At 44.4% G+C, this 13,446-nt stretch overlaps 1 protein-coding gene across 1 annotated transcript in view; it reads left to right on the plus strand.

Moving 5' to 3' along the window:
• Nucleotides 1–13,446, plus strand: part of ALDH7A1 (aldehyde dehydrogenase 7 family member A1) — a 41,917-nt gene that overhangs the window by 13,067 nt on the left and 15,404 nt on the right. The window contains exons 6-9 of the mRNA XM_049771849.1: nt 4,085–4,217; nt 6,540–6,584; nt 10,092–10,169; nt 12,729–12,826. Of these exons, the coding sequence (XP_049627806.1) occupies nt 4,085–4,217; nt 6,540–6,584; nt 10,092–10,169; nt 12,729–12,826 (354 nt within the window). The remainder of the gene's footprint in view (nt 1–4,084; nt 4,218–6,539; nt 6,585–10,091; nt 10,170–12,728; nt 12,827–13,446) is intronic.

The following is a 13,446-nucleotide window of genomic DNA, read 5'->3' on the forward strand; positions in this document are numbered from 1 at the left end:
TACTCAGGTCTTACTCCTGGCAGGCTCAGGGATTACATTGTAAGGGATGCTGAGGATTGAACCCAGGTTGACTGTGCAAGGCAAGCACCTTTTGTATGTATCTTTCTTATTCTTGCTTGTAGTTTCTAATGCCTTTTTTTTGGGGGGGGTCACACCTGGCAGCACTCAAGGGTTACTCCTGGCTCTGCACTCAGAAATTGCACCTGGCAAGCACAGGGGACCATATGGATGCTGGGGATCTAATTTGGGTCCGTCCTGGGTCAGCCGCATGCAAGGCAAACGCCCTACCGCTATGCAATCACTCTGGGTCTTGTTTACCGATATTTTTAACTAGAAAAATCTGTAGAAAATATAGAAAAGTAATGTGGGTTTGTTTGTTTGTTTGGGGCCACACCAAATCCTCAAGGGTTACTTCTGGCTCTGCTCAGGAATTAGTCTTGGCGGTATTCAGGGAACTATATAGGATGCTAGGGACTGAACCTGGATTTACTGCTTGCAACACAAGCTCCTTCTCCACTCTGCGATCTCTCTGGCCGCTAATGTGGTTTGTAAATGTTGAATGACATTGAAGTAGATGTAGTATTAGATATTGGAGATCACCATTTTATATTACTAAGGTCATTAACTGCATACTTAAAAATAATTCCATCTCTTCTTTTTTTTTTTTTTTTTGGCTTTTGGTTTTTGGGTCACACCCAGCGGCACTCAGGGGTTACTCCTGGTTCTATGCTCAGAAATCGCTCCTGGCAGGCACGGGGACCATATGGGATGCTGGGATTCGAACCACCGTCCTTACCTCCATGCTATCTCTCCAGTCCCATTATTCCGTCTCTTTGTATAAGTAGAGAATTTGCTCAGTGTTCTAAAAAAGCAGGAAAATACCTTAAAGATTTCTTGGGGCTGGAGAGAGAGTGCGGTGTCAAGGTGCTTGCTTGCATTTGGAAACATGCCTACTTCACTCTAGTTGGTCTTCCCAAATACAGAATGAATCGTGGTTCTGCGATGTAGTCTGCCATGCTAACCTGGACCCTTCAATGATTGTAGCTCCTCTCCCTTCACACCATGTCAGACCCCCTCCTGGCATTATGACAGAAGCAGCAAGTGTAGCAAAGGGAGGGGAAGGAACACAATTGGCTCTTTTCCTGATTATCAGAGTAACTTATCAGAGTAACACAATTTCCATCATGGAGGTATTGGAAAACATAAAGAAGTAGAAAGATAGTTATTGATGAACTGTTAGTTGTTCTGTTCTGCAGAGATGACTTGTGGTGCTTCTTGGGCATATTTCCATTTTTGTATTTGCAGTGTGGAGACTGCAAAGCAAAGTCATCCGCTTTGCTTCCTCTGCAACTGTGAACATGACACATTACACATGCCCCATTCTCAGCATGGAAACCTCGGGCTGCAGCGCTAGGGGGTGAGCCTCGGTGCCGGCTATGAGGTGGGGCTGGGGGGTGGTCAGGAAAGGATTCCCCAAGAAGGTAAGACATCGAGCTGGAGACATAGTACAGCAGGTAAGGTGATTGCCTTGCACTTGGCTGACCTGGGTTCCATTGATCCCCAGCAACCCATACATACCCCTGAGTACCATTAGGAGTGATTCCAGGAGTAAACTATGAGCACTGCCAGGTGTGGTTCCAAACAAAAATAAGGTAAGCCAGGTGAAGGACTCTGGGAGGGAAGGGGTGGAGTGCTGAGGTGCTAATTCAGGGTCTCACACATGCAGATCTGTGAGGACACCCCTCATTCCTATCCACATTTCTGGCCCAAGGCTGCTTCAAAATAAGAAGCCTGGGTGAAAGGTTCAGATGGGAGAACAATGCTTACCTGGGGAACAGTTTCAGGGTTGGATAGGTAGAACAGGGCTGAGGCGCTTGCCTTGCATGCATCCAACCTCAACTGGACTTTGCTACTTGTTACCACATATGTACCCTGAGCACTACCATGTGTAGTCCCAAGCAAGCAAACCTTCCCGACACTGATGTTTCAACAGCAGCTGGGCAGGAGGAGAGGGTAGAGAGGGACTCAGAAAGAGGCTTTCCTATCCTGAAAAGATTGGACTTCATAAACTTGTAGGTCCCTGCAACATTGATCCAGACATCAGAGTGATAACACACATCAGGTCTGCACTCCATTGTGGGGAGAAGACAGAAAGGTCAGGAGATTACTTAAAGGGCTGAGCCTATGTGTTACATGTAGGAACCCTGGGATCTACCAAGCTCAGAGCCTGGTGTAGATTAAAAATCTAGGGGGGAAAATAGGTTTAAAGCAGCATGTATTGTAAGGTTCAGAGAGTGATAGTGCTTCTTTCTGTTTTGTTTTTGCTTTTGTTTTTGGGCTATATCCAGCGGTGCTCAGGAGTTACTTAGAAATTTGTGAAAAGTGCTCTTAGAAATCGCTCTTGGCAGGTTCAAGGGACCATATAGGATGCCAGGGATTGAACCCGGGTTCGTTCTGGATTGTCTGCATTTGAGGCAGACACCTATTTGAGGCAAACTGCACTCCGGTTTTAGTGCTTTCAGTTTTTTTTTTTATAATAATTTTTATTTTGACTAAAGTGGATTACAGATCTTTCACAGTAACACTTTAGGCACATAGTCACATTGAATCAGGGGCATTCCCACCACCAATGTTGTCCTCCCTCCACCCCTGTTCACAGCATGCATCTCATATCTCTCTCCTTCCCCCGGGGCTGCTAGTATAAGTGGTCCCCTCTGTGTCTAACTTGTTGTAGATTGGGTATCGATTCTGTTGTCCTTGGCTTTGGGTTTGGTGATCATTTTTTATTTCTACTTAATGTTCATATGACTGTTTGGTCTTGGTACCCTCCATTATTTCCCTCTTAATTTGTAAGGCAGAACGAGATGGTTCAAATTATGTGGTCCTGTTTGAAGGAAGGAAAAAGATAAAATGGGGCAAAAATCAAACAAGCAAAAAAATGGGAGGAGTCCTTCTAAAGGCTATAAATATCAATTTAAGAGAAGAAAGGGAAAAAGGAAGAAAAGGGGCCGGGCGGTGGCGCTGGAGGTAAGGTGCCTGCCTTGCCTGCGCTAGCCTAGGACGGACCGCGGTTCGATCCCCGGTGTCCCATATGGTCCCCCAAGAAGCCAGGAGCAACTTCTGAGCGCATAGCCAGGAGTAACCCCTGAGCGGCACAGGGTGTGGCCCAAAAACCAAAAAAAAAAAAAAGAAAAAGGAATTATTTTGTGTTTTTTTTCGTAGATACAGTAAATATTGGGGGAGATTAGAAAGGAAATTCCCTTGGCCTAAGAGATACAGGGTTTCTCTGCCCTTGAAGTATACTGTCATGGGATTAACTACAGGCTCCATACATGTTCTTTTACTCTCCCCTAGGTCTTTTTGTGATGTCTGGAAACTGTTTACTTCATCGTGGATGCTAAAATCAGGCCTCTGTAGACAGAGATCTTGGTATTTGCACAGGTCATAGGATGGGGCCTAGGATGGAGTCTTTCTTTATGGTTCTAGAAGTTCTATTCCATCTCAGTGCTTTCATTTTAAACTGGAAGATTCCAATTTATACTCAAGCCTGTTGTGTAATTATTAATGGAATCAATTAAAATAGAACCGTTTCTGTAATTAATTAAAGGAATATAATTTTATTGAAGTCACATTATAGTAACACCAGAAATCAATTCTGTTATCTTTAAGGGGTGGGATGTGTAAGCCACTCAAGATTCTTGTTCCAGAGACTGACTTGTTACTTCCATTTGCAGGGAAGAAGGATCTCAGCCAGGGTCCTCAGCCTCCTAGAGAAGGGAGGGCCACTTCCCTTAGGCCCTTGTTCACCCTCACAGGAGGGACTGAGATGCCTCACCCACAGAGTATTCCGGGAAGGGTCAGTGGTCTGTAGATTACAACGTGGAGCAGTATTAGGCTATGTTATATGCAGATGACTGTACCCATAACTCATAGCTGTGTAATACGATCTCCCACAAGGCAGTTGGGACCCCCATATGGTCCCAAGCACTTTGTGAAGTGCAAAGATTTTAGACTTGGTTCTCTTGGACTTGGACCTGCATTAGTTAACTTGTTCAACTTGTCATGTGCCTCCCTGTGCCTACAGGACCTGGCCATGCACTCATTGAACAGTGGAACCCAGTAGGCCTGGTTGGGATCATCACTGCGTTCAACTTCCCGGTGGCGGTGTATGGCTGGAACAATGCCATCTCCATGATCTGTGGTAACGTCTGCCTTTGGTAAGTCCTACGTGGGGCTGGTATCCAGTAGGAAGAAAATGAGAGAAGGCACTGCTTTAAAAAAAAAAAGGGGGGGGGCCCAGAGAGATAGCACAGCGGTGTTTGCCTTGCAAGCAGCCAATACAGGACCTAAGGTGGTTGGTTTGAATCCTGGTGTCCCATATGGTCCCCGTGTCTGCCAGGAGCAATTTCTGAGCAGACAGCCAGGAGTAACCCCTGAGCAATGCTGGATGTGGTCCAAAAACCAAATATATATATATATACACACACACACATAAATATATTTATATATTTTGTTTATATATGTAAAGAAAATTACTTAGGCAGATGTGAGAGGGGAAAGAAAGAATAATACGTATGTTGAAGAGCAAATATGGGTGGGGGGCTGGTGAGAAAATTTATTGTTGGTAAGGCTCTTGTCTTGTACATGGCAGACCCAGGTTTGATCCCCAGCACCTAATATGGTCCCTCAAGTATCACCAGGTTTGATACCTAAGCACAGAGCTAGGACTATGCTGGGCATGGCCCAAAGAGGGAGGGGAAGAGGAAGAGAAGGAGGAGGGGGAGTAGGTAGGAAATAACTTCCAGGGTGTTTAGGGAACCATCGGTGGTGGTGGGATTGAGCTTGGGCCTCTTGCTCAGTCTTTTACACTATTCCTTCAGTTCCAGATTTAAAAGTTTCAAGACATAGAGATGTATTCTCTGTTACTCATACTGTGTTCGACCTGTTGTGAAATGCTTATTTTGGTGGTACATGCTTGAGGGACCCTGTAATGATGGGGATTGAACCCAGACCTCCTGCATTGCAAAGCATGCGTATTAGTGCACTGAGCTATTTTTTCCTGCCCCCAAATGCTGATTTGGGGGGGGGTCACACCTGGCAGCACTCAGGGGTGACTCCTGGCTCTATGCTCAGAAATTGCTTCTGGCAGGTTCGGGGGACTATATGGGATGCGAGGATTCGAACCACTGTCCTTTTGCATGCAAGGCAAATGCCCTACCTCCATGCTACTCTCCGGCCCCCTTTTTTATACTTACCCATTTTACTCTCTGTAAAATTTAGTCCCAGTCTTGCCATGCAGTTGACTCAGCTTTTCTCCCCAGGAGGTGGGTCTTGTAATTCAGCTCTGTTGCTGCCTTCTGGGCTTGTGTCAGGCCCTGATCTCCACAGGGAGCTCCTGTAGTACCAGCCACAAGTGTGCCCTGGTGCCCCACAACTGTGGTCCTGCTAAACAGCTTCCACATGGTTCTTCTTGGTGACCTCTAGCCAAGTTGGCTTCCTGAAGTTAACCACTGCCCCGACAGCTCACATGTCAGCACACATTGAAAGACTTTTCTTTCCACTGAGGAAATTCTAAGGGTTTTGAAGTTCTCTTAGAAACAGGACAAAATCTAAACATGAAACAAGTAACTAAGTAGCAGCAAGAACTTTCTTTTATGAACTGTTGACTCTGGTTTGCTTTCTCCAATAAAAATGGAATTCCCAAGTGATTTGGAGGCATTTGGCTAGTGTTCCCAGGGATGCATTATACTTTACATCTCTGTGAAGTATTTACAGTCAAGTTACTGTGGGAAATGTCCATTTTACAGATGATGAGATAGTAGCTTGCGTTTTAGTTCTCTTTTTCAGTGGCCCAACATGTAGGATTAGGAAAAGCAGGAGTGCCTTCTAAGCCCATGTCCTCTCCTGCGAGTGAATTCCTTTCTCAATGCTCTTCTCTATGTTTTGTGCACTCAGAGACTGACATCACGGCTGAGTCATCAGCATTGAGGATTTGTCATTATGCTGAAAGCCAGTGGGACCCAAGCTTTCTAGTATTCTAACCCAGAAAGAGCTCTCTGGCTCTTCAAATAGAAGTTCACGTTGCTGAATTTGTTTCACTGGTATCTGTTAGCATCCAGCAAAAGTGAATAAAACCTTCCTTCTGTGAGTGCGGCAAACACTCATGCATGGTGCCATATTTCATTTGTATGTACCAGTTGTATAACTAGTACTTAAGTGCTACTCCCAGTTTGGTCTTTGGGGCCACTCCTGACTGTGTTCAGGGGACCATGATTTGAGGGGTCAAACTCAAGCCTCCTGCATGCAAAGCAGGTGCTCCAATTGATGCCATCAATCTGCCATTCCCCCCCCCCTTTTCCTCTTCGAGAAACTATTGTGTCCTTTAAAGGTCCTCCAGAAGTCCCAAGCTAAAGGACATCTCAGTTTTCATCTCAGTTACCAGGCTCATAATCTATTAGAATAGAAGTTTGTGCACAAAAATTTTTGCTTCTGCTTGATAATATAAGGTATTTATGATCTCTTCTCTTTCTTTTCTCAAGGAAAGGAGCTCCAACAACTTCGCTCATTAGTGTAGCTGTCACAAAGTAAGTATGTGTGACTTTAATGTTACTGGATATGAAATAATCTTGAAAGGTTATGAATAGACCTTGAATTTTGTGTGCAAGGGTAATTTTAATTTTAATTTTTTGGTCACAGCCAATGGTATCCAGAGCTCTTTGCCGAGGAAACCACTCCTGGTGGTGCTTAGGGGACCAGTATTGTTTCTCCGGCTCTGGTCATAATTAATTTTAAGAATGGGATTTGGGTAACTTATTGCTCTTTTGACTAAATTAGTATTTTTGACTGTTATTATTTTGCTTTTGTTTAGGGGTTTGGGGTCACACCCTGTATGTTATTCCTGACTATATGCTCAAAAACAACTGCTGGCTGTGCTCAGAGGACTATATATAGTGCCAGGGATTTAAACTGGGGTCAGTGGGCCAGATAAGCACCTTACTTTCTGTACTATTTCTCTAGTTCCAGAAGTTTTTACATTTAATTCAGTCTCACTTGTTGATTTTTTTTGTTTTGGTTGTTTGTGGTTTTAATATCATGTTCACAAATTACCACCGAGACAAATACCAAGCAGCCCTTTTCTTATCTTTTAGGAATTTCATGGTATGGGGTCTTAGGCATTTTTGTTTGTGTGCTTTGTAATCTGTTTTAAATTAGTGTTTATGAGTGGTGAGAGAGAGAGATAAAGCAGTTTTATTGTTCTGCATGTGTTTGTCAGTTTCTCCCAGAATAGTTGTTGAAGAGACTATTGCTTGCTTGGTGGGTGTTTTTGGCTCCTCTGTTGAATATTGTTTGATTGTATATACTAGAATTTAATTGTGAGTTTTATCTCTGTGACTGTTCTTCTGCCAGTACTGTTTATTTGTTTTGTATTATAAATCTAAGAAGTGTTAAGTCTTCAGCAAGTTCTATTCATGCACCCCCAAATTGCTCAAATATTGCTGGAACTACAAAAATATAGGATTGTTTCTCCAATTTCTGTAAGGAACACCTGTCTTTGGTATTTTATTTTATTTTATTTGGGGGGGGGGTTTGGGCCACACCTGGCGGTGCTCAGGGGTTACTCCTGGCTGTCTGCTTAGAAATAGCTCCAGGCAGGCACGGGGACCATATGGGACACCGGGATTCGAACCAACCACCTTTGGTCCTGGATCGGTTGCTTGCAAGGCAAACCCCACTCTCCGGGCCCTGTCTTTGGTATTTTAATGGAGATTTTGTGTTGATATGTAGATGACTGATATTATGGACTTTTTTTTTTTTTTTTTGTGGTTTTTGGGTCACACCCGGCAGTGCTCAGGGGTTATTCCTGGCTCTAGGCTCAGAAATCGCTCCTGGCAGGCATGGGGACCATATGGGACGCCGGGATTTGAACCAATGACCTCCTGCATGAAAGGCAAACGCCTTACCTCCATGCTATCTCCCTGGCCCCTATTACGGACATTTTTAACAATATCCTTCTGATCTTGAACATAGGCGTCTTTGTTTATATCTTATATTTCTCTAATGGAATCTTAAAGATTTCACTGTGTATATCTTTTTTTATTGTTTTTTTTGGGGGGGTCACACCCAGCAGCGCTCAGTGGTTACTCCTGGTTCTGCATTCAGAAATTGCACGGGGGACCATATGGAATGCTAGGATTTGAACCACCGACCTTCTGCATGCAAGGCAAATGCCTTACCTCCATGCTACCTCTCCGGCCCACACTGTGTAGGTCTTTGTCTTCCTTGGTTCAACGAATTCCTACTTACTGTTTTGGATACTCTTGTGAATATATTTGTTTTTGTTTTTGAGCTACATGTGATAGAGCCCCCTGGAGGGGCTCGGAGGATTCTGAGATGGATCCTAATATGGAATGCTGGGGACTGAACCCGGGTCTGCCATGTGCATGGCAAATGTCTTACCTGCTTTACTATCATTGCAGCCCAGTTTTCCTTCCTGATTTTCCTTTCTTCTAAGTTTTTCCCTCTTTCCTTACCTTTTGTTCCTTTTTTTTTTTGTTTTTTGGGTCACACCCAGCAGTGCTCAGGCGTTACTCCTGGCTCCATGCTCAGAAATTGCTTCTGGCAGGCTCGGGGACCATATGGGATACTGGGATTCGAACCAATGACCTTCTGCATGAAAGGCAAACGCCTTACCTCCATGCTATCTCTCCAGCCCACCTTTTGTTCCTTTTGTTGTTTTTGTTGCTGTGAAGACTAGGAGCCGCACACACTTTTAGTTGTCATGTTTGTTTAGAGGTTACAGATTTGGTTTGAGGTACTTGCACACATGACCTTGGTGCCTAACAGGGTCCTTAGCATTTGCTTTTCCCATTTCACCCTTCACTTGTCTAGCCGGCTCTTGCCTTGCAGAGAATTGATGATATTACTCATTAGCTACTGGAGGCTATTTTTCAATTTCTTCAGCTTGGTAGGTCTTATTCCTTTTCATTTCTATTTAAAATTTAGTCGAGGCCAGAGTGGTGGCGCAAGTAGTAAGGTGCCTGCCTTGCCTGTGCTAGCCTAGGATGGACTGCGGTTCTATCCCTGGCAACCCATATGGTCCCTCAAGCCAGGAGCAATTTCAGAGCACATAGCCAAGAGTAACCCCTAAGCATCACCGGGAGTGGCCTAAAACAAACAAACAAAAATTTTAGTCATCATTTGGGGTCAGAGTGATAGCACAGTGGGTAGGGCATTGTCTTGCATGTGGCTAACCCAGGTTTGATTCCTGGCACCCCAGATGGTCTCCCAAGCCTGCCAAGAGTAATTTCTGAGTAAAGAGCCAGGAATAATTCCTGAGTACCCCCAGGTATTGCCCAGAAACAAAATAACAACAACAACAACAACAACAACATTTAGTTACCATTTGAAAAACTGAATGTGTCCTAGGGTATGACCACATACAACTGAAAAATCTCTGACCATCAGTCTACCATCTTGAGCCAGATAATGTTTTGATACGTCTGGCAACATAGAGTGATTATTTGGACTACCTCACTAATTTTTCATGCCATTTAATTTGTATGTTTTTTTTGTTTTTTTTGTTTTTTTAGTCAACATTCTTTTAGGATAAAGAAAAGAGTATTATTATTTGTGTGATTTTGTTTTGGATTGATATATGGCACTGTTAAGAGGCTTTTCCAGGCTTTGCTCAGAAGTGACCCCTAGCTATGCTCAGGGGACCATAAGTAGTGCTGGGCATTTGAACATGAATTGGCCACATGCAAGGCACATGCAAGACAAGCACCTCACCTCCTGTTCTATGTTTCCAGTTCTTTGGGGGGCTATACCCATCTATCTCAAAGGGCTATTTCTGGCTTTGTGCTTGGAGACCATATGATGCCAGTGATCATACCAGGCTTCCTGCATCAAAGCAAACACTCAGCCTTTTGTGCTCTGTATTTCTCCCACCCTCTGCTTTTAGGTGTTTGACCAGCTTTAAAAATGTGAAGGGTGGGCAAGCTGAAAAGGAATGTTTAGAATTAATCCCTTGCTTTTCAAACCGCTCAAGAATGAAATTGTTTTTTCGTAATTAATTGTTGTTTCCTTTCCAGGATAATTGCCCAGGTTCTGGAGAGCAACAGCCTGCCTGGTGCAATTTGTTCCTTGACTTGTGGTGGGGCAGACATCGGGTAGGTTCATAGGTGGAGAGTAGCATTCTGTTGAAGGGCTAATGAGAATTTAATTTACTAGAATAATGGAACTGGGTTCCTCTACAGAAATGAGTGAGCCTCTGAAATCATTGCTGTGGATCTTGTAGGTCGTTCCCTCCCTCTCTTCCTCCCTCTGGGGCACTCAGGGCTTAATTCTGGCTCAAGTATAAGGCAAGAACCTTACCTGTTATACTATTTCTCTGGCCTGAATTCCCTCTTTTTTCATTTGAAAATTTTTGTCCCAGAGTTAGAAATAGGAAGGTTTGTTGAAAAGCAAAAGAGAAAGAAAAGACACCGCCTCCCGCTTGCAGGAAGGGAACTTGGCATAGTTCAGTTCTGGCTTCCCCTTGTTTCTGATTCAGCATCATATCTCAACTCTTTAAATTTTTTTAAAATTTATTTTGACAGTTTTTGGGTGGGCCACACCCTCAGATGCTCTGGGGTTACTCCTGGCTCTACACTTAGGAATTTATCTTAGCAAATGCTTGGGGGATCATATGAGATGCTGGAGATTGAACCCAGTTTGGCCATGTGCAAAGCAAGTGCCTTACCATTGCACTATCTCTCCAGCTCTTCCCTCAGACTCTTTAAAGCAAGAATCAACCATAATTGCGCTGAATCATAATGAGAGTTGAGAAGCTGGTTATTGGCTAAGATTTTGATTAGGAATGACTTAAAAGTTATCACATTGTGGGGCCAGAGCAGTGGTGCAAGTGGTAGACATCTGCTAATCTAGGACAAACCACGGTTCGATCCCCTGGCGTCCTATATGGTCCTCCGAGCCTGGAGAGATTTCTGAGCACGTAGCCAGAAGTGTGACTCCTGAGCATCACTGGGTGTGGCCCCTCTAAAAACATTATCACATTGTTCAGCTACTGCCAAAATATTAAACTTTACACTCTTGAATACTTGGACTCTTGCTGGGCCATCTCAAAGAGTAACAGCAATCTACTCCTTTTTTCTAATAAATGGAAAAATTATAAAAACACACAATTCTAATTCTTTTTTTTTTTTTTTTTTTTTTGGTTTTTGGGCCACACCCGGCGGTGCTCAGGGGTTACTCCTGGCTGTCTGCTCAGAAATAGCTCCTGGCAGGCACGGGGGACCATATGGGACACCGGGATTCGAACCAACCACCTTAGGTTCTGGATCGGCTGCTTGCAAGGCAAATGCCGCTGTGCTATCTCTCCGGGCCCACAATTCTAATTCTTAAGAGTGCATGGTGAATCTATTATTGAAATCATTGTCATTGAAAGCATGACTATTTCCTCTGCCCTCATTTATTATTGCATTTTGAACATCTTTGCCTTTTTCTTGGAAAAGCACACATTCATATAGGAGTATAGTGGGGCCAGGCGGTGGCGCTAGAGGTAAGGTGCCTGCCTTATCTGCGCTAGCCTTGGACGGACCGCGGTTCGATCCCCGGCATCCCATATGGTCCCCCAAGCCAGGAGCGACTTCTGAGCACATAGCCAGGAGTAACCCCTGAGCGTCACCGGGTGAGGCCCAAAAACCAAAAAAAAAAAAAAAAAAGGAGTATAGCCAGAGTGTTAAACAACTTCCTTTTGTATCATTTTTGCCGGGCTGGGCCTGGGGATGCCTGCCTGCTGCATTTCAGCAAGCTATTTCAGGGCTACGTTAGACACAAGTCCTGGCTACGCTGTCTGGCCTGTGCCACACAAGTCCTTTGAAACGCAACCGTGAGCCGAGAGGCTCATGTCAACAGTGTCTGAACTGCAGTTCTCCAAAGCAACTGAAAATCCTAAATCAGATTTCAAGAGATAATTAGGATGCTTTCCTTATAAGCCTGCAGAGTTTCAGGGATTTATTTTTCTTTGTGTTTGGTTTTAGTCTATATCCAGCAGTGCTCAGAGCTTCCCCCTGGCTCTGTGCTGCTGTGTTTAGGGATCATGTGGTATCAGGGGTTGAACTCAGGCATCTTGTATGCCCAGCATGTGCTCAGCCATTGAGCTGTTTCTCCAGTCCTAGATTTTCAGGAAATTAGTAATTCTAAGCACCTGCATCAGAATTGGAATAATCTCTTGGAGATAAGTTCCTGTTCTCTACTGTAGTAGAGGAAAGGTTTCTGTTTTACCCCCTTCATGTCCTGGAGATGAAATTTGTTTAAAGAATGCTCAAAATATAAACAGCGGGGCCAGAGAGATAGCACAGCAGTAGGGGATTTGCCTTGCACTGGCTGATTGAAACAGATGGTCGTTCAAATACCACCATCCCTGAGCCTGCCAGGAGCAATTTCTGTGTGCAGAGCCAGGAATAACCCCTGAGCGCCACCGGGTGTGATCCAAAAACCCAAAACCAAAACCAAACCAAAACAAAAAATTAAACAGCCTCTTTGGCTACATGGTCTTGCCAAGAAATCTTGTTCCTTTTCATGAAGACCTTCACATGCCCCTGGCTTGGCATTGAATGGCTTTCACTACCTGCCTTTCTAGGACGGGGTGCCCCTGCTGAGGTTTCTGGCTGGACACTGTTCAGTGATGTCACTCTTCTTGGGTGACCATGTCTGTTTCCCTGCAGCACAGCAATGGCCAGAGATGAGCGGGTGAACCTGCTGTCTTTCACCGGAAGCACTCAGGTGGGAAAACAGGTGTCTCTTATGGTGCAAGAGAGGTTTGGTAAGTGCTGATTTTCTAATGGGAATTTTCATTCTCTCCTATATATGCACCTGAAATTGAAGATTTCATTCTTCTTGACCCTCTTGTGGAGATAACAGCCAGGTTTATTTGAATACCTAAGTTGTTTGTTTGTTTGTTTGTTTTTTTAAAGGGTATTGGGGCTGGAGCAATAATATAGTGAGTTTAGGCTCTTGCCTTGTGTGAGGTCAACCTGAGTTTGATCCCCAGCACCCCATATGGTCTCTTGAGCACCACCAGGATGATTCCTGACTGCAGAGCCAAGAATAAGCCTTGAGCATGCTGGGTGTGGCACCAAAACAAACCAAAACATTGGATACTGTCATGGTGGTTGACATTAGGGAGATTGCTTACTTAAATGGCATAATAAGGGGCCGGGCGGTGGCGCTGGAGGTAAGGTGCCTGCCTTGCCTGCGCTAGCCTAGGACGGACCGCGGTTCGATCCCCCGGCATCCCATATGGTCCCCCCAAGAAGCCAGGAGCAACTTCTGAACGCATGGCCAGGAGTAACCCCTGAGCGTCACAGGGTGTGGCCCAAAAAAAACAAAAAACAAAAACAAAACCAAAAAAAATGGCATAATAATGCTATACCCCAATCCTCC

Source organism: Suncus etruscus, chromosome 4, assembly GCF_024139225.1.
Source record: "Suncus etruscus isolate mSunEtr1 chromosome 4, mSunEtr1.pri.cur, whole genome shotgun sequence".
Classification (NCBI taxonomy): domain Eukaryota; kingdom Metazoa; phylum Chordata; class Mammalia; order Eulipotyphla; family Soricidae; genus Suncus; species Suncus etruscus.